This window comes from Acinonyx jubatus, chromosome C2 (assembly GCF_027475565.1).
Source record: "Acinonyx jubatus isolate Ajub_Pintada_27869175 chromosome C2, VMU_Ajub_asm_v1.0, whole genome shotgun sequence".
In the NCBI taxonomy this organism is placed as follows: domain Eukaryota; kingdom Metazoa; phylum Chordata; class Mammalia; order Carnivora; family Felidae; genus Acinonyx; species Acinonyx jubatus.
In genome coordinates, this window is record NC_069384.1 from 120099579 (window position 1) to 120118495 (window position 18917).

Sequence of the window (18917 nt, forward strand, 5' to 3'; positions counted from 1 at the left end):
AATATGTAAGTAAAATCTTGAGAAGGCGTAAAGTCAAAGTTAAAGCATAAACTCCAGGGCAGCTCCTCAAAAATGTTCTAGTAGGTAAGATGTAACTCCTCAGTGGGAAAGTCTAAAGAATATAATTAGGGGCCTCTTGTTTTACACAAGTCATATGCATGATAATTATCATACAGTTATCTATATTACTATCATATTAATCACCTCTCACTGAAGCTTAGTCCAGAACAAGAAGTTAGGAAACTACTGTACATAAAAAGGCAAGTTTCGCAAGGTACTGCCAGGAAGCGTCCACGGGTTCTACAGATACGTCACCAAGCTGCGGGCAGGATCTTCCTGTGGTTTGTCTTGCCCACTTCAGGTTTCACTTTTGAACGTGTGCTGATCCCTAAGCTCCCTGTAGCCCCTTTCTCAAGCAAACCAAACCATGAAGCACGTATGGTAGGAATCTCTCCTGGGATAGGCCAATCTACGTGAAGTTGAGCAAGTCTCTTAATGGTAGCTATTACTGGTAACGGCATCCTGGGGACCAAAATGGGACTCACTGTGATCTAGTACTTTTCAAAAAAAAAAAAAGATATAAATAAGCTGCACCTACAAATGTATACGTACAAGTGTGTGCGTGTGTGCGCGTGTGTGTTTGTTCTCGGAGAACCATTTACAAGCAGAGACAAAAGCACAACATAAGCATTGTCAGGCAGACAGAAGAGTAACATTTTTTTTTTTTTTTTGTAAATCCCCTAAACAGTATTAAAGATACATTTTTATAGCATTCCAACATTCTGATTTTATTGAATATCCACCACATTAGACCATAACCAATTTAGGGATAATTATCAACTTCTTGACAACAGAAATATACTCATCAGTTCTTTCCAATATACCATCTGACAGGCAAATTGGTAGACATAAATGGACAGCAACTTTGGTAACTTACAGACTTGAAAACCTGGCTCTGCCTCTTTAAACTCTAAGCATATATAACCGTTTTGTCAGCATGCAATCTTTTTCATGAATTTGGATTAAATGAAATAATTTGCAAGTATACTTACATAGTACCTGGAAAAGAGTAAATATAATAAAAAAACATTAGTTCACTTTCCCCTACCCACTAAGAAAATTGTATACAAAATTGTTCAAATTCAAAACTAAGAGGTTCTGCACCACTCACACAAATGCTGTAATATTTTAAAGGATGAAAATTATTCTTATCTCACTCCTCTAAAACAAAACAGAATTTTTTTAAAAGTCAACTTTTTTAACACAGTTGGAGAAAACAAGCAAAGTATATGGTAATTCACTATATTGCTCCTGCAAATTTTTGTTTGAAATTATATAAAAATTAAAAGTTACCAAAAAACTTGACAGAAAAGTAGCCTTTACTTGTAAGTGAACTCAAAATGTTACCAAGCTTAACATTTGGCTACCCTTAATTTTGTAGATGGGATAGTCTTCAACAGTAGAGCAAGAAAGGCTCTAGCAGCTGAGGACTAATATTGTATCACATTTTTATACAAAGTCATTTTTCATAACACAGATAATACATAATACATAAAATTTTATGTAGAAAATTAAACCACTGTAAGTAAAGCTAATCCCCTTTGGCCACCACTGATACAACCAATGTTGTACATCCTTGCAAACCTCTTTCTGTACATTTTCCCAGGTACACTAGAAAAAACATATCACTCTAACAACTTGCTTTTTTCACTCAACAATACATCTTGAAGTTTTTTCCTTTCATACTCTAGATACACCTCATTCTTTTTAGCTGCTATAGAATATATACATTAACATTTTATTTAGCCATTTTCCTACAATGGACACTTAAGTTGTCTCTAGTTGTTTTGTTTTACCAACACGGCAACATGAAACACCTTTGTATATGCCTCTTTTGCAAATGTCCAAGTGTTTCTGTAGGGTAGATATGCAGTAGAAATACACAGGAAATATACATTTAGATTTTTAACAGATATTGCCAAAATGCTCTCCAACATTACTTCATCCATTTAAATTCACAGCAACAGTGAGGAAAAGTTATCTATTTCCCTAAACCCCCACCAAATACTGAAATTAACAAGCTTTTGTTTTCACAAACTGATAGCTTTTAAAAATTTGCATTCCCCTGATTAACTATTGTTAAATCTTACCAGTATTTTCTTATGTTTACTGGCCTTTTTTTAAATCTCTTTCTATAAAATGTCTATTCATATCTTTTATTTTTCTAATGCCCTTTTCCTGTTTAAAATCCGTATGAACTTTTTATATATTCTGGACCCTAACAAATAGAGAGGCAGTAGAGCAGAGCAGGACAGGAGCAACACGATGGACTCTAGAGCCAGCCTGCCCAGTTTGAATGACAGCTCCACCACTCACTGGTCTGATCTGGGTTAAGTTACTCAGTTTAGTTATTCTATGCCTCAGTTTCCTCATCTGTAAAATGTGGATAATGAATGTTACAGAGTTACCATATGCACTAATTATTTGATATGCTTAAAGGGCTTTAAAATAGTACCTGACACAAATTAAGTCTTAGGTAAGTATTTTCTTTTTGTCTGTAGGATTTCCTGCAAATATTTTCTCCCAATCTATTCTTTGTCTCTTAATTCTTGTTTATAAATCTTTACTTACTTTTTCCCAAAAAATTATTTTTCCATCTCTCTTCTTGTATCAGAAATTATATAAGTACATGAAACCAACAACTGACTGCCCTCACTGGATCTCACAATCAACTTCTCAAGAATAAATGCAGGCATCAGCCAAAACATCTAAATTTTTAAACATCTTTCCCTTACTGCACAAAGCATTCCCACAAGTCAGTAAGAAGACTAATAATCCAGTAGAAAAAAAGGACAGGCAAAATAAACAAGTTTACCAAAAAAGGGAAATAAAAATGGCTCTCAATGGGGCACCTGGGTGGCTCAGTTGGTTAAGTGTCCAACTCCTGATTTCGGCTCAGGTCATAATCTCTGCCTCGTGAGATTGAGCTCTGCATCACTGGGTTCTGCGCTGGGCATGGAGCCTGCTTAACATTCTCTCTCTCAGGGTGCCTGGGTGGCTCAGTCGGTTAAGCTTCGGACTTAGTTCAGGTCACGATCTCGTAGTTCCTGAGTTCAAGCCCTGCGTGAGGCTCTGTGCTGACAGCTCAGAGCCTGGAGCCTGCTTCAGATTCTGTGTCTTCCTCTCTCTGCCCCTCCCCTGCTCATGCTCTCTCTCTCTCTAAGAATAAACATTTAAAAACATTTTTAAAAAATTCTCTCTGTTTGCACACTCTCTCTTAAAAAGGGGGTGCACCTGGGTGGCTCAGTCAGTTCAGCGTCTATCTCTTGGTTTCAACTCAGGTCATGATCCCAGGGTTGTGGGATCAAGCCCCACATCTGTACTGGGCATGGAGCCTGCTTAAGATTCTCTCTCTCACCCTCTCTCTCTCCTTCTGCCCCTCTCCCCCTGCTCGTGCGTGCTTGCTCTTTCTCTAAAAAAATTTTTTTAAGACTCTTAAAAATATGAAGAGATCCTCAACCTCATTTAGAAGTGCAAATTAAAACTACAAATCAGATGTTCCTTTCCATCTTAAGAGACGAGTAAAAATCAAGACGTTTAAAATATACTCTATGTGACTAAAGAAATAGGCATTCATTCATTGCTAGTGGGAGCATAAATTGCTGTAGTTACTATGGAAAGCAATATGGCATTGTCTTTCCAAATAAAAATGCATATACCAATTCATTCATTCATTTTTTTTTTTATATTTTTGAGTGGGAGCAGCAGAGAGAGAGAGGGAGACGAAGGATCTAAAGCAGGCTCTGTGCTGACAGCAGAAAGTCTGATGCAGGGCTTGAACTCATAACCCATAACATCATGACCTGAGCCGAAGCCAGAGGTTTAACCGACTGAGTCAGGCACCCCCCAGTTCATCAATGTAACATCTAGGAATTTATCCCACAGACACAAGTACTCATATTTAACATGACATAACTACAGGGGCACCTGGGTGGCTCAGTTAGTTAAGCATCTGACTTCGGCTCAGGTGGTGATCTCACAGCCCATGGGTTCGAGCCCCGTAGAGGAGGGCTCTGTGCTGAAAGCTCGGAGCCTGGCCCCTGCTTTGCATTCTGTGTCTCCCTCTCTCTCTGCCCCTACCCCGCTCACACCTCTGTCTCTCTCTCTCTTGTAAAGTAAATAAACATTACAAATTAAAAACACACACACACAAATAAAATTACATAACTAAGGGATTTACTGCAGTACTCTTTGTAATAGCAAAGATTGGAAACAACCTACACGTCCATCAATAGGGGATTGGTATACCCAGATGATGCCATATCATGCAGCTGTTAAATAAAAGAGGCAGCTCCCCATTCTTATGGATATGACAGATCTCCAAGCTACTACTGGCAAGTGTAAGAAATAAAAAAGCAAGATGCAGACAATGTATATATTTTGCTACAATTTGTATGTTAGTGAGGTTAACATTCATATATTTATGTTTGTAAATACTTAATCTCTGTAAGCTGCACAAGAAACTGGTAATGCTTGCTTCTGAAGAGGGAATGGCTAGGGGCAACAGAAGTAAGGAAACTTCCTTTTCACTGGATACTCCTTTGTACCTTTTCAGTTTTGTACCAGGTAAGTGTATTATCTAATCAAGCAAATAAATGCATCTTTTTAAAGAAATAATCAAACAAATTAAAACCTCCCCGTGATCACACCAAACTTTCTATTGGTACCCTTTAAACAGTCACGCACAGCAGGTTGCTAACATTCAGGTAGTTTGTGGCTAGTCTGTTCAACTGGCAGAAGGAGAGGTTCACCGTCCCAGCGATCCATTATCACTCTCTAGGGAACATTTCAAACTCAGAAATGTCCCAGTACCACCCCAGAAATTCTGATTCAGTAGGTATGGAGTAGAGCCTGAGCATCAGAATTTAAGTTCACAGGTGACACTGATGGGCAGTCAGGACTGAAACCAGTTGAGTTACAACATGACACAAATAGGTAAACATCCAGGCTCAATCTCCATCTAGGTCACAAGCATAGTTTCACCACTAATCCTAATCACTTCACAAAGTTCTCAGGAAGCAACAGATGAGAGTGTGTAGATGCCACAGTGAAAATGTATTACTACTTCTGGATATATTACTAGATACGCAGTGTAGTCCTCATCTATTAAATGGAGTACATTCACAACATTCATACTAATGATGAATTCATTCCACCTACCATTTCAGAAAGAACTTTGATAGTAATGGACTAGTGCCGAAAAGGCATAGGCATTAACTGTGTTAACACCTGGAGTATATGAGTGTCAAGTTCTTCGTTTGTAAAATGAGGGAACACAATATGTTCCCTACATTCCAGCTCTAAGCTTCTATAATTCTCTAAGAATACAGGCATCTAAAAACAACCATTGTTTAGTATAGACTGTAGGATAAACTAGTAAGGGCTTTTTCATCCCATTCACAGCCTAGGCTCAATCCACACACTAGGGGGCTAATGCCCTAATGGACATTCAGATATTACATACTGCTAAATAAATTTGTAGTCACAGAAAAACTTTTTATTTATTTATGTATTATTATTATTATTATTATTTTAGAGAGAGAGAGCAAGTTTGCACGAGGTAGGGGGAGGGTGGAGAGGGAGAGAATCTTAAGCAGGCTCTGTGCTCAGCATGGATCCCATGACCCTGGGATCACAGCACCCCAAGATAGTTTGAACCTTTTTTTTAAATTGTTTTAAATGTGTATTTATTTTTGAAAGAGAGCGTGAGCAGGGGAGGGGCAGAGAGAGAGGGGGACAGAGGATCCAAACCAGGCTCTGCAGAGGGCTAGAACTCACAAACCATGAAGGGGAGCCTAGATGGCTCAGTTGGCTAAGGGTCCCACCTCGGCCCAGGTCATGATCTCATGGTTTGTGAGTTCAAGCCCCACGTCGGGCTCAGTGCTGACAGCTCAAAGCCTGGAGCCTGCTTTGGATTCTGTGTCCCCCACTCTCTCTGTCCCTCGCCTACTCACGCTCTGTCTCTCAAAAAAAAAAAAAAAAAAAAAAAAAAAAACAACTCACGAACCGAGATCATGACCTAAGCCGAAGTCTGACGCTCAACCGACTGGGCCACCCAGGCACCCCAGGACTGTTTGAATCTTTAAAAACAAGTTTTTTCAGGGTGCCTGGGTGGCCCAGTCGGTTGAGTGTCCCACTCTTGATTTCGGCTCAGGTCATGATCCCAAGGTTATGGGATTGAGACCCACCAAAAATTTAATTTTTACTACCAAAATTTCAAACCTTCCATGGCTAATAAACAAATTTATTGTATAAAGTATGATTATGAGACTTTTCTTTTCCAGGCTCAGGACCAATTAGTAAAAATATTGTGCTGAACATGGAGCCTGCTTAAGTTTCTCTCTCTCCCTTCCTTCTGCCAATCTCTCTCCTCGATTTGTGCACTCTATCTCTCTAAAAAAAATTTTTTTAAAGATTCAAATAATCGTATCCATTAAATCTTAGACAAATGTCTCAAACAGTGCATCTTATGCAAAACAGGTATATGAAAAACAGTTAAATATTAAAATAAAAGTATCTGATGTAGTGTCTTAAAGCAAATGGTTCAATTTAAAAAGCAACAAAGATTAGTGCTAGAAGGGATTTTAAAGATCACATCCAAACCTCTCATTTTACAAGTGAAAAAATAAGGAGTTGGCAAAGTTAAAGAATTTGCCCAAAGTCATTCTATCATTAGTGATATTCTTAGAGCCAAGCTCACAATAACAAATTTGTCAATAACTGTTCATTGATGTTTGCATGTATATTGGTATAATGTTATAAAGCATATTATTTTAGCTAGTGATTTTTGATGACTGAAATAACATACAAAACCAAAGACATATCATAAAAAATTCTTAAAGTGTCTTAGTTTACGTTAATTGATGACTACACAACAAAACTGTTAGCAGCTCTCAAAACAGCATATAGAACTTCATAAAATATGTAATTTGATATTATTGTCAAATAATTTCATAAAGCACATTAAAAAGGGAACAGGATTGGTATCTAAGATAAAAGGATAAAATGACACTTTTATTTCAGCTATATTAGTTCCAGTCTCTTAGAGGCTATTCAAAGAGTTCTAAGTTAAAAAAAAAAAAAAAAAAAAACACAACAACAAAAACTCTGTGAACTCATTGAGGTTTACCTCCTGTCTTTCTCACAGCAAATGATTAGCAGACTGCTCTGTGAACTTTTACAAAGAACCCTTTTCTCTCATTTCTATCCATCTGAAAGATGGATTCTTCCTCAATCCTAAATAACTCATCATCTCATTTCAAATTTTTGACAATGATGAATGCATAGTATGAACAAATCTTTTAGTAATCTTTCCCTCTATTAATTTACTAAATAACATCTCATTTGAAATATCTGATAATAATACATTCTTAGCATGAATAAACTCTTTTTAATCTCTCCCTCCTAATTCTATTGCATGATCAATAAAATACCTTACTACCAAAAAATTCAAACCTTCCACAACAAATAAAAATATTTACTATAAAATATGATTATGACATTTTTCTTTTCCAGGCTTGGGGCCAATTAGTAACAATATTCATGGAGTACAGTTAAGTAACAATATTCAAATCTCCTAATAATCAGCACTCAGAGCATTTAGAAAAATTTAATCCTTTTCCTAATGAGGCAACTCTGGCATCAGTTCAAACATAAGCTCAGTTGGCACTATGATTTTGAAAGGGATGAACTTCCTGTCACAGACCCATGTAGTTTTCATTTAACAATACTATCATCTCCTAGTTTATGTGTAAAATTTACAGAACAGTTTCACATCTAGTATCTCAAATCCTCCTCAGGACAGTGTGGTGAGAAGTAGGGCATTTTCTAAAGGCCTATTATGCTGACAGTGGGATAGTTTAAAAAAATAAAGAATGAATTCTATACTGGAAGAGCTCGCAGTCTGCTCGCAGTCTAATGGGGAAACAAACAATTTCTACAAAATGTGCTAGAATAAGAAAATGGACAAGGAATTACAATTCCCAACCAGTACAGGGGCCCAACACCTTCTCTCCAGGGATGGGGGTGGTGGTGCCCCAAACAAGACTTTGGTCAGGAGATCACATGGACCAGGGTTTTGAAGGATGTGTAGAAGTTCCCTGACATAAATATGGGGTGGAGGAAAGGAGAAAAACACTTCTAGGCAGAACAACATGTATTAAATGGCGAGTGATGAAGCATCACTCGCCATTTTAAAGATGAGGAAAATAAGCTCAAAGGTAAGTGAGCTGCCTAAAGTCACATTATTAATAATCAATGTGTGAAACAGAATACAGTACATGCCCTCTGAGTTTAATCAGCTTTGTACAGAAAATGCTAAATGTCGACAAGAATATTAGATAAAGACTAATTTCTATCTATTTACTCCTTCCCAAAAGATGGTCCAGGGCTGACAGAGCTCCTGAGAGGAGAGAGGAAATGACTGGAGAAGATTTATTTAGCCCTCTAATCAATCTTGTGAGATAGGTGTTTTTATTATACCCATTATACACGCAAGAATATAAAGGCACAAAAAGGTTAACAAAAGTTAGAAATTAAGATTCAAATTAAAGCTAACCTGGACAAGCCTCTAAACTAAAGCACTTAACCAGATCCCACAGATCCTACTTTGCCAAAGAGTCCTACATCATTCTTCATCTGGAGACACCAGGGAGACCAACTGAGTTCTGGGACTTGTCATGATTCCGCAGATCTGGCACTGTACTGCACATCTCAATATTCACACAAATCATCAGATTCGGTTCTCTTTTATCAATCTGGTATCCCTAGAACAGGTAAACCCACGATCGAGGTGGCATGGGCTCTTTCATCAACATTTTTACATTCTGATTTTATAAGCTGATTTAATTGGATGAGAACTTAACAAAAAGTATAGCCAAAAAGGAAGACATCATGAAATAATAGCAAGAAACCTGAAAGTATAAAGAAGAAAGCTCCTTGGGGTGCCTGGGTGGCTCAGTTGGTTGGGCATCTGACTTCAGCTCAGGTCATGATCTCGCTGTTTGTGGGTTTGAGCCCCGCATTGGGCTCCATGCTGACGGCTGGGAGCCTGGAGCCTGCTTTGGCTTCTGTCTGTCTGTCTGTCTGTCTCTCTCTCTCTGCCCCTCCCCTGCTCATGCTCTCTCTCTCTCTCAAAAATAAATAAACATTAAATTAAAAAAAAAAAAAAAGCGGGGCGCCTGGGTGGCTCAGTCGGTTGAGTGTCCGACTTCGGCTCAGGTCATGATCTTGCAGTCTGTGAGTTTGAGCCCCGCGTCGGGCTCTGTGGTGACAGCTCAGAGCCTGGAGCCTGCTTCCAATTCTGTGTCTCCCTCTCTCTCTGCCCCTCCCCTGCTCATGCTCTGTCTCTATCTGTCAAAAAAATAAAAAAATAATAAAATTTAAAAAAAAAAAAGAAGAAGAAGAAGAAGAAAAAGAAGCAAGCTCCAGGGGCACCTGGGTGGCTCAGCTGGTTAAGCATTGGACTCTTGATTTTGGCTCAGATCAAGATCTCATGGTTTGTGGGACTGGGCCCTGAGGTGGGCTCCATGTTGACAACCCAGAGCTTTCTTGGGATTCTCTCTCTCCCTCGCTCTCTGCCCCTCCCCCACTCACTCATTTTCTTTCTCTCAAAAAAATAAACTTTATAAAAAATAAACTTTAAAAAAAAACCACAAAAGCTATAAAATAAATAAATTAAATATTAAGAAGAAAGATCCAATCCCCCTCTTTGGCTTGTGTGTAGGGTAGTTTGTTTTGTTTTGTTTGGGGGGGGGAGGGAATGCAATGCAAAAGTGCTTCAGATACTAAGCATACCTGCCACTCACTGCATGCCAGTTCATACAAAGGACGGAGGCTGGACTACCTTAATTTCCTTTATCAAGGGTTCATATGACAGCTCCGGGACTTCCAACAATCATGCCTACCTGTTGAATATTAGAGAAGTTGACCATTTGGAACTGCTATGGCTTCCTAGAGCACTAAAATGACTTCAGGGTATTGGGGATCAGCACATAAAACAAAATTCAATTAGCAACACTGGATTTGCTAATGTCAGTTGATTGAAACTGACCACAAAATGGGTTTCCAATCCCTGGATCTGGTTATTTCACCTTGTGAAGGATATGGAAAAATTAACAAATATTAGAATAAAACCCTTAAATGAAACTGTAGACTATTACCTCCAGAACTTTAAAGATATAGAATTCAAGGTGCCTGGGTGGCATAGTTGGTTAAGCATGTGACTCTTGATTTCGGCTCAGGTCATGGTCTCACAATTCATGAGATTGAGCCCTGCGTCCACCTCTGCACTGACGGAGCAGTGCCTGCTTGGGATTCTCTCTCCCTCTCTCTCTGTCTCTCTCAAAATAAATAACAATAAACAAAAAAAAAAAAAAAAAAAGAAAAAGAAAGAAAGAAAAGAAAAGGATATATAAACCAATTCATCCTCACTTTTTTGCTGGTAGGATTTGGGGTTCAAGAGTCCTACCTAGGTCTAGGAAAAAGGATGTTCCTTTGAGGCTCACTTTGAGCCCTATAGAGCTCTAACTCTCCAGATCTGAGGCTCTCAAACAGCAATCTAGAATCTGGCAGCAAATCTCCAGTCTACTGGGCACTATCAGGCTTTCCTCTGAGGTCTCCCAGGATGGTGAAAAGGAAAAGGTGACATGGTTACCTACACCCCCAAGCTTCATTGTCAGATGTACCACCATCCCATCCCTGTGACTTTACCACCTGCTAATGATTCCACTAGCCCCCCAACCCCCACGCTGTAAAACCCACATGTCAGTTTCAGGAAAACAGAAAACAGCATCTCTTCACAGGGTTGTGAAGGTCAACCAACTCTGGACTATACTGGCCTTTAAAAGAACGGCAAAAAAAATAAGAGAGGGAGGTGGGGAGAAGCTTCATGTATACGTATCCTAATACATTTTTTCTAAAAAGCAGACACTCAGTGACCTGAGCTATACACCAAGCAATTCCAAAAGTAAGAAACTGACTGAGGTAACAGTTACAATATTTCCATTATGGTTAAAGTGGTAATGTCACTCCCAGCTGATCAATCTTCAAATCTGGGTAGTGGGGTTGCTCTAAGCCACAGAAACAAAGTTGTAATTTTGTATTTGTAGGTCCAAGTTTCACTCACAATGGTATCTCCTACTGTGATAGTTTTGCTATGGAGCAGGTGAAAGTGCAGAGCAGATAAGTCCTTCTGGAAACAGCCCAACCCTAACTCTCAATTCCAAGAAGTGTATATGTAGTTCCATGGCATAACCTGCAACTATGTAAATCAGTGAGGCTCCAATGGACAGTGCCTAGCATCAAGTGACACTGAAATGTAAAACTGGTAAAGTTTGGAAAATTATATCAAGGGGGGAACTCTGGCCCGTTTACAGTTTTCCCAAATGTTAAAAAATTAGATGTATGTGAATATTAAGTATAAGACTTAATCTGAATTTTGAACAGAATTTATACCCTAGAAAGTAATTTTAATATTGGGAACATAGATATAGACAAGATCTATTTCTCTGATGTCATTTTCTAGGTTTTAAGAACTGTACTCAAGATCTCAAATTTACCCATGACCACTTCTGGGAAAAGATGAGAAAAGTTAATACGTCTGCCTCAGAGATTTAATAAAATACCAGTACTTGAAAAGAGGAGCAACTTGAAAAAAGGGGGAGAATCCAAGCTCAATTATTAATATCACTATCCAGGAAGAGGAAAATTTTACATCTCGTGCAACAAAGAGTATTGTTAGCCATTTTATTGCAATTCGATTTTCTTCTTACAAAGTAAAAAGTACTCCTCAGAACTAAGGGTTATTTACATGAAAGATGAAGCACGTTTCCAATCTGAGAATACTGAACAACGAAAATAAAGCTGATTTTTGACAAAAGCAAAAATAAGTTTTACTGCTAGATCTCACAAATAGCAAAAAAAAAAAAAGGGGAGGGGGGACGTTTCCTCTGAATAAACTACTGTGAAAAAATTGGCAATCGACGCCAGTCACTTTTAAAAAAATAAATGTCCAAATGGCTGAATTCAAATGGTCTACAGCAACGCTTAGAGCTTGTGAACAAAAATTTTGTATTAAGCCAACCAGTGTGGCTCGCTCACAAAAGTAACAATTAAATGCATGAGAAGGAAAGGAATTAAGTGGGTTAAGTGCGGGCTGGATGACTGTTTTGAGACCTGCTCACAGGAAGCCACTACATCCTGTCTTAAGTCCCTGTCAGTCACGCTGTCTCTCGATCCAAGTCCCCGCCGCAGCGAGGTGGGGCTAGTACAGGTGTCCGGCCCGAGCCCCTCCCGGCGCGCTCATTCGCGAACACCCCGCGCGGCGGCCACCGGAGTCCCAGGGCGGCCTGTCTCCTCAAGCTCAGGGCGCCTTTTTCAACCTCGCAAAAGCTCCAGAGCCCAGGACGCAGGCAGCCCCCTCCCCTCGGGCCAGCCCCACTTCCCCGCCCTCCTCCTCCTCGTCCTCCTCCTCCTCCGGCCGCGCCTCCCGTAATTACCGCTGGGCTCCCACCTCGGGGCCGCTCCCCGGCGCCCGCACCGCCCGGAGGCCTGCGTCCCTGGGCGGCCGGAAACTCCTCACGCCCCCGGCCCACGCCCCCGGCTGGGGCGTCCCCACGTCCAGGCCGCGCCCCAAAGCCGAGCCCCTCACGCCGGCGCCGCGCCGGGCGCCCCCCTCCTTGCAAATTCTCGGCTCTCCACTCCCTCCCGACCCGGGCAGCCCCAGCCCACGCCGCCCCGTCGAGGCTACGCCTCCCCCAACACACCCCCCTTCCAGCCTCACCCGTGCCGGCCCTCCCCACGCGCCTCGGCCGGCCCCGGCGCGGGCCCCGGCCCCCGCCCGCCCAGGTCCCCTCTCCGCCCCGCGATCCCAGCGCGGCTCGGCGCCGCCACCCCCCGCGCGCCCGCCGCCCCCTCAGCCCCACGGCGGCTCCCGCCGCCGGCGGGTGGGTCCCCTCAGCCCTGCCCCCGCTTACAGATCTTGCCCCGCAGGCTCTGCAGCACTCGGACCTCGCGACTGTCCTCGTCCCCGGCCTCAGGCTCAGCCGTCCCACTCGTCGCCGGCGCCTCGGAAGAAGCCGCCGCAGCAGCAGGCGCCGCCGCCGCCGCCATGGTGCCGCCCGGCCCGTGCCGCAGCCCCACCGCCTGCGTAGCCCGCGAGGCGGAGCCCAACGGCGGCCTAGGCTAGGGCAAGCCGCGCGCTTGGCCCCGCCCCCGGGCCTCGGCCTGGCTCGCCCCGCCCCGCCGCTGCCCCGCCCCCGCCCCACCCGGTTCCCGCGGTCGCTGTCGGCGTCCCCCCCCACGGTTGCCCCGAGTCCGGGCCGCTCGGGCGCGGACCCAACTCCTGGCTTGGCTTGCCGGCTCTTTGCCCCATAAAAGCCCAGGCGCCGGACAAGTGTGGCTCCTAGCTGTGGCTCTGAGCAGCTTTGAAACCCCGCTGAGAGACGACCCCGGCCCTCTCGAGATCCCCAAATCCTCCTGGGAATTAGGCTCCCTACCACGAGCGGGCTTCCACCGCTGCTACAGCTCAGGGGAACTCCCCGTGGAAAGAGAACAGAAAGGAATTTGATGGTTGGGAGGACCTCAAAACTACCTTATTCAAGAAGAGCCAAGAGGTGTATCCACACACGCCCCCTTACCCACAAGCCACACCGCCACACACATAAATCTTTGCTTTTAAGTAAAAACACTGCCCTGCAAAAGCTGATTTAAAAAAAAAAAAAGACCAGAACCCCCAATTGCAAAATGAGAGCGGCGCCTGAGATCCTCCCATAGAAAAATTCTGAAGCTTTTACCACCACTTTTTGTGTTTTGGAAACAGCCAAGTAAGGTCAGGTCCCATCCCTTCCCTCCCCCGCCCCCCCCCCCCCATGAATGGGCTGGCTAAAACATTGATTGACAGAGGACATTAGTAAATCTTTGACTAGTTGTTAGCTTTATTTCAAGGGAACTCTTTACAGTGAGTAAACTGCATGAATAATACCCTGGTATGAGATCAGGAAGATGATTTCCTGGTCTTGAGGTTGTTAACTGCACTGCCCTAGGAAGAAAGAAACTGTGACTTAATAGGGCAGGTTCCTTAATAGTTCCTTTCTAGGGCAACAATAGGAATCATTCAGTCTGTCAACAAATATTTTTTGAGGGTCAGACATAATGATAGCCTCGGGGAGTCCCAGCCCTCCAACAGTTCAGTCTGGGAGACACAGAAAAGGGCTGAGGCGCTGGAGAAAAGAACTAAGATGAGGAAACTGGAGGGTCAGGGAAGGCCTTCCTGGGAAATGCACTGAGGGGTGAACTGGAGATGAGGGAGGAGAGGCACAAATGTGCCAAGGGGGTAGAAGTCACTTGTGCAAAGGCTGGACAGCCAGGACCTTTAGTATGCATCTGTCGCTGAGGAGTGATGCTGCTGGTTCCACATGTGTGTTGTGGGTGATCGCTCAGTGATTTTTCCACTCGTTGGAGAAAGTGAACCTACTGCCTCTTCTTTGGGTGTTTTGCTGTCCTGTCAAACAATAAGTCCAAAACTTAATTCCCTAGCTTCCTTTTCAAATGGGCTGTTGTCTGGGCTAGAAACTTTGACCGCTTTTTAAATCCCTTGTCCCCATACTGTTTTCAGCCGCCACATCCTTCTGATTCTGCCAATATATACATCTCTTCTCTCTCTTCTTTCCTTTCCATTCCCTGTCCTTGTACTAGTTAAATCCATCCTCACTTGAGTAGTGTCAACATGTTATCGGGCTTTTGTTTTTGTTTTGCTTTGTTTTGTTTTTAAAAAGGCATGAGCTTCTGAGGCAGACAGACTTGGGTTGGAGCCTAGTTCTACCACTTTTACCTGTGAGACATTGAGCAAATGACTCAACCTTTCTGAGCCTGGGAATGCTCTACTTACTTTTCCTTCTTCAAAGCGTTACTGTCAGGATTAAATAATTATTAAGAGTATGTGTGTGAAGCATCTAGTGGAATTCTGGGCACGTGGTAGGATTAACTCAGTAAATGTTGCCTCATGCTCTTGACTGGAACTCTTCTAATAGGTATTCCATCTTTTTCGTCCCTCCTACACATACCACTTAAATTAATCTTCCTAAAGCAAAAATTGGAGTTCATCACTTCGTCTGCTCAAAAAACCCTCACTGGCTTCATTCATCCCTTCAGCCAGCCAGCAAGCTACGCCACAGTTGTGAAGGGTGCTATAAACAGCTAGAAAATAAAGTTGAAATTTCTCAGGCAGTGGTTCAGGGGTGAGGTTGGACCCAGCCTATCTAACTCCCCTAACTCCTTATATCTCTCCGGCCACACTGAGTCACTTTTCCCACCAGTCTTAGGACTGACCTTCCTCCGGCCTTTCCAAATGCTGCCTCATTCATCTGTCTCTGTCATAGACAGAGGTTCTTGGTCGTTTTCTGCATAGTAGTATATATCTGTGTACTTGTTTATCTCTTCTTCTAGAATTGTTGCTAACCCCCTTAATAAATATCTGTTGAATGAATGGAGTGAATCATATTAGTTCACTTACTTTCTCCACCCTGCAGACTTTAAGTTTTCCTGTTTTGAAAATTCTGTTTTCTATTTATTTTTCATTATCATACCTGTCCAAATGATTAAAATAGGATGGGAAACTCTAATAGGAGTCTAGAAAGCTAGTGTTTAAAGGTTTGTTCCTTTCTTTAAAATATCAATATCTGAAAAAAGTAAACTAAAATCTCCATATCTGTACCAGATTCTCCTCATTTCCCTTCTTCTTCACTAGTTTAACTCCAAGTCCATAACTCTATTATTAAGTTGTTACTAAAGGTATGAAAAACAATTTTACATGAAGTGAAACTCCACTTTTTTCCTCCAGTCTTCCTGTTGCAAATTTCAGAAGTATCATACTGTTTCACTAAAACCCAGAATCTCCATTTTTCCTCCATCTGAAATCATTCCTAATTATTCTAATTCTGAATAAACATTTGAGGAGGTTAACATTCTTTTACTGATACTGGCCTGCTCTGCAGTAAGAGTTAGTGTTTCCTTCTTTTTTTTTTTTTAACCACTTTTTTTTTTATGTTTATCATTTATTTTTTGAGAGAGAGAAAAAGACAGAGTGTGAGCAGGGGAGGGGTAGAGAGAGAGGCAGACACGGAATCCAAAGCAGGCTTCAGGCTCTGAGCTTTCAGTGCAGAGCCGCACGCGGGGCTCGAACCCACAAACTGTGAGATTGTGACCCGAGTTGATCGGATAGGATCGGCTTGCCTGACTGAGCCACCCTGGTGCCCCAGTGTTTCCTTAATGTAAAACATTCAGGAAATAAAGTTTTGTAAAGATTAATAAGATTTAGTCACAGTAAATTACAAGAAGGCCATCCCATCTCCCTCCCTTTATTGCCCTTACATTGTGTTTTAAATTCATCTAGAGTTCCTCTCATTTCTTCATGATGTTTTGTAACTGGAACAATATTGCATCATATACAAACTTGCACTTCACTTCCTTCCTCAAATTATTAATGAATGTGTTTAAAGGCTGTCACTCCTGTCTCTACCCCCTCCATTCTGATGAGCAACCATTCACTGCTATGTCTTTTCCTATTTCTTCACCAGCTTTTAACCCATTCAGTCATTTTCACCCACAAATTGGCTTGCTTCATGGTGGCTGAGGTAGGAAAACTCCATTGCTTCTTAATAAGAATATGTCCGGGAACTAGAAACTAATTTCAGAACTTGTCAGTTACACAGCATTGGTTTGAATCAGTGCCCACCAATCTATCACATGACAGTATGAGGGGTATCTCCTGGTCCTGAGTTATTAATCATCTTCTTTCTGGCCAGTCGGGGAAGAAACACATGCTTGCTTTGAAATATTTAAATGTAGATCATTCTTATCGGTCTGTACACTCATGAGGCATAACTGTTTCCGGTGGACTGGTGGGAAGGCAAGTTCTTTTGATCATTCATGATTTGATTTCCTCACTCCTCTCGTTAGAGTGCTGTTTGTATATTAAGCATTATGCACTCAGTTGCACTGTACCAGCAGCCTCTAAACCCAATAAGCACTTAAAAAAAAATAAAATAAAGTTGGACAAGTGGAAGGTGAGGGGAAAGGTTAAATATTCAGGATCTTTTGCAAAATATTCAAAATATACCTTTAACATTTTACCTTGAAACCAAACAGGGCTATAACAAGGGTATGTCCGAAAATATGGACAAGTCTTTATCCTAAAGCCTCCAGCTCCTGCATTAAAAATATTTTCACATTTGCTCAGTTCCTAGGGGACACTCAAGGCCTGAATTTTGGAGCATGGGATAGTCTATGCCTTTAGGCCAGTCTGACTTCAGACTCTCAGGCTCCCTCCTTTTGAACTTGGTGGCATATCCACTTCACCTCCACTGCACCTCTCCTGTCAATTTTGACTGATTAATCAGTAGGTCTGAGAAGAACATTGGAAAAGTTGGGCAATCATGTACTTGTTTCATTTGCTACTCTGTACGTGCTTGAGAAATTTCTATATTTGTGTAGGCAGATTTGTCGTTTCACTGTGGACCCTGGAGACATGTTCCACAGGGTTGGTAAGAATCAAGCTAGAGGACCTGAGGTCATGGCTCAGTTGATTTTCATACACTGAAGATGTAGTTACAGATTCTCATGACCAAGAACTCTCTCTCTCTCTCACCTGGCTGGCATATAGTGGTCAATGAGGCAGGTTGGGACTGAACACCCATCTGGCTGTACTCATGGCAGGTTGGAGACTGATGTCACCTTTCAGTCCCCTCCCCAGTGCCATCAGAGCCCACTGGGGTGGTGGTTGGGTAAATGATGCTTTTGTGTTCTAAACTCTGAGGAAGAAGAAAGGAAATTAGAAGGAACTAGAAAGGAGCTGGCTACAGAGCTGGTCCAAAGCCCCTTCTTGAAGCAAAGCTCAGGGTGGGAAAACATCAATGAAGATAGAAACACAACAATGCAAGCCCAAGGGGACTTCTCTGAAAAGTATCTCCACCCTCAGACAAAACCCAGGAACTAAGAGTGCCAGACTCTTCGTGTGGGTTGATATTGTTTATGGTTGGTTTTGTTGTTGTTATTCCTAGTTTATAGATTCTTATTTTCTGATCTCAGAAAGGTTAAAAGACTTCTGCAGGTCAGCCAGCTAGTAAATGGGATATCTGGGATTTGAACTGATTCAGTCTAATCCAAAAGTCCTGTAAGACTTTTCTGTCCTCTTTGTGCTACAGGTCAGAGTGGGAGATGATAAAACTAGCCCACAGAATGGGTCTCCTAGACTCTTGCAGATCCTGCAAGGGGGTCTGATCTCTCATATTAGGATGTGAGAAGGCACCTACAGTACTGTCCCACCAGGGAAGTAAGAAGGGAGAGGCGAACCCTGCACGAGAAAGAAATGGGCCTTAAAGGCCACTGGCTGGGGAAAGTTTTCAGCTCTTGGAAGGGAGTGGTCCAAAGACCCTCGCTCACTTCCTGAAGGGAGGATAGTCTAGGAACAAGAAGTACAAGGGATGATAAGTTGCTAAGGCAGGAGCCCTGAGGCTGGAACAGAAGGGCATCATACCTGCAGACAGCAGGGGAAGGATGCTCCCTCCAGGAGGGCCCTGGGTCCAGGGGACTCTCATCCCCAGCGCTCATGAAGGCTCAGAAGTTGAATGATGGACTGTTTCTGGGGAAAGAAGAGTGATGGCTGAGCTAGTATATGTCTCCCAGGCAGGCAGGTGAGGCCTACAAAGGCACCAGGGAGAGAGAGTGAAGGTTAGATGGCCTGAACTGAGGAGGCAAATTTGCTAAGAGCTTATGCTCCAGGAATGGAGGGGGAATGCTAACCCTTATTCAATAAAAAATACACTGAATTCTGGGGTGCCTGGATGGCTCAGTCGGTTAAG

The 18917-nt window shown here is 42.4% G+C and overlaps 1 protein-coding gene across 2 annotated transcripts in view; it reads right to left on the reverse strand.

Annotated features, from left to right (window-relative positions):
- Nucleotides 1–13234, reverse strand: part of RASA2 (RAS p21 protein activator 2) — a 121002-nt gene extending 107768 nt beyond the window's left edge. For both annotated transcript variants that reach the window (XM_027061713.2, XM_027061711.2), the window contains exon 1: nucleotides 13035–13234. In XM_027061713.2, the coding sequence (XP_026917514.2) occupies nucleotides 13035–13170 (136 nt within the window). In that variant the 5' untranslated portion in view covers nucleotides 13171–13234. The remainder of the gene's footprint in view (nucleotides 1–13034) is intronic.
- Between the last annotated feature and the right edge of the window lie 5683 nt (nucleotides 13235–18917).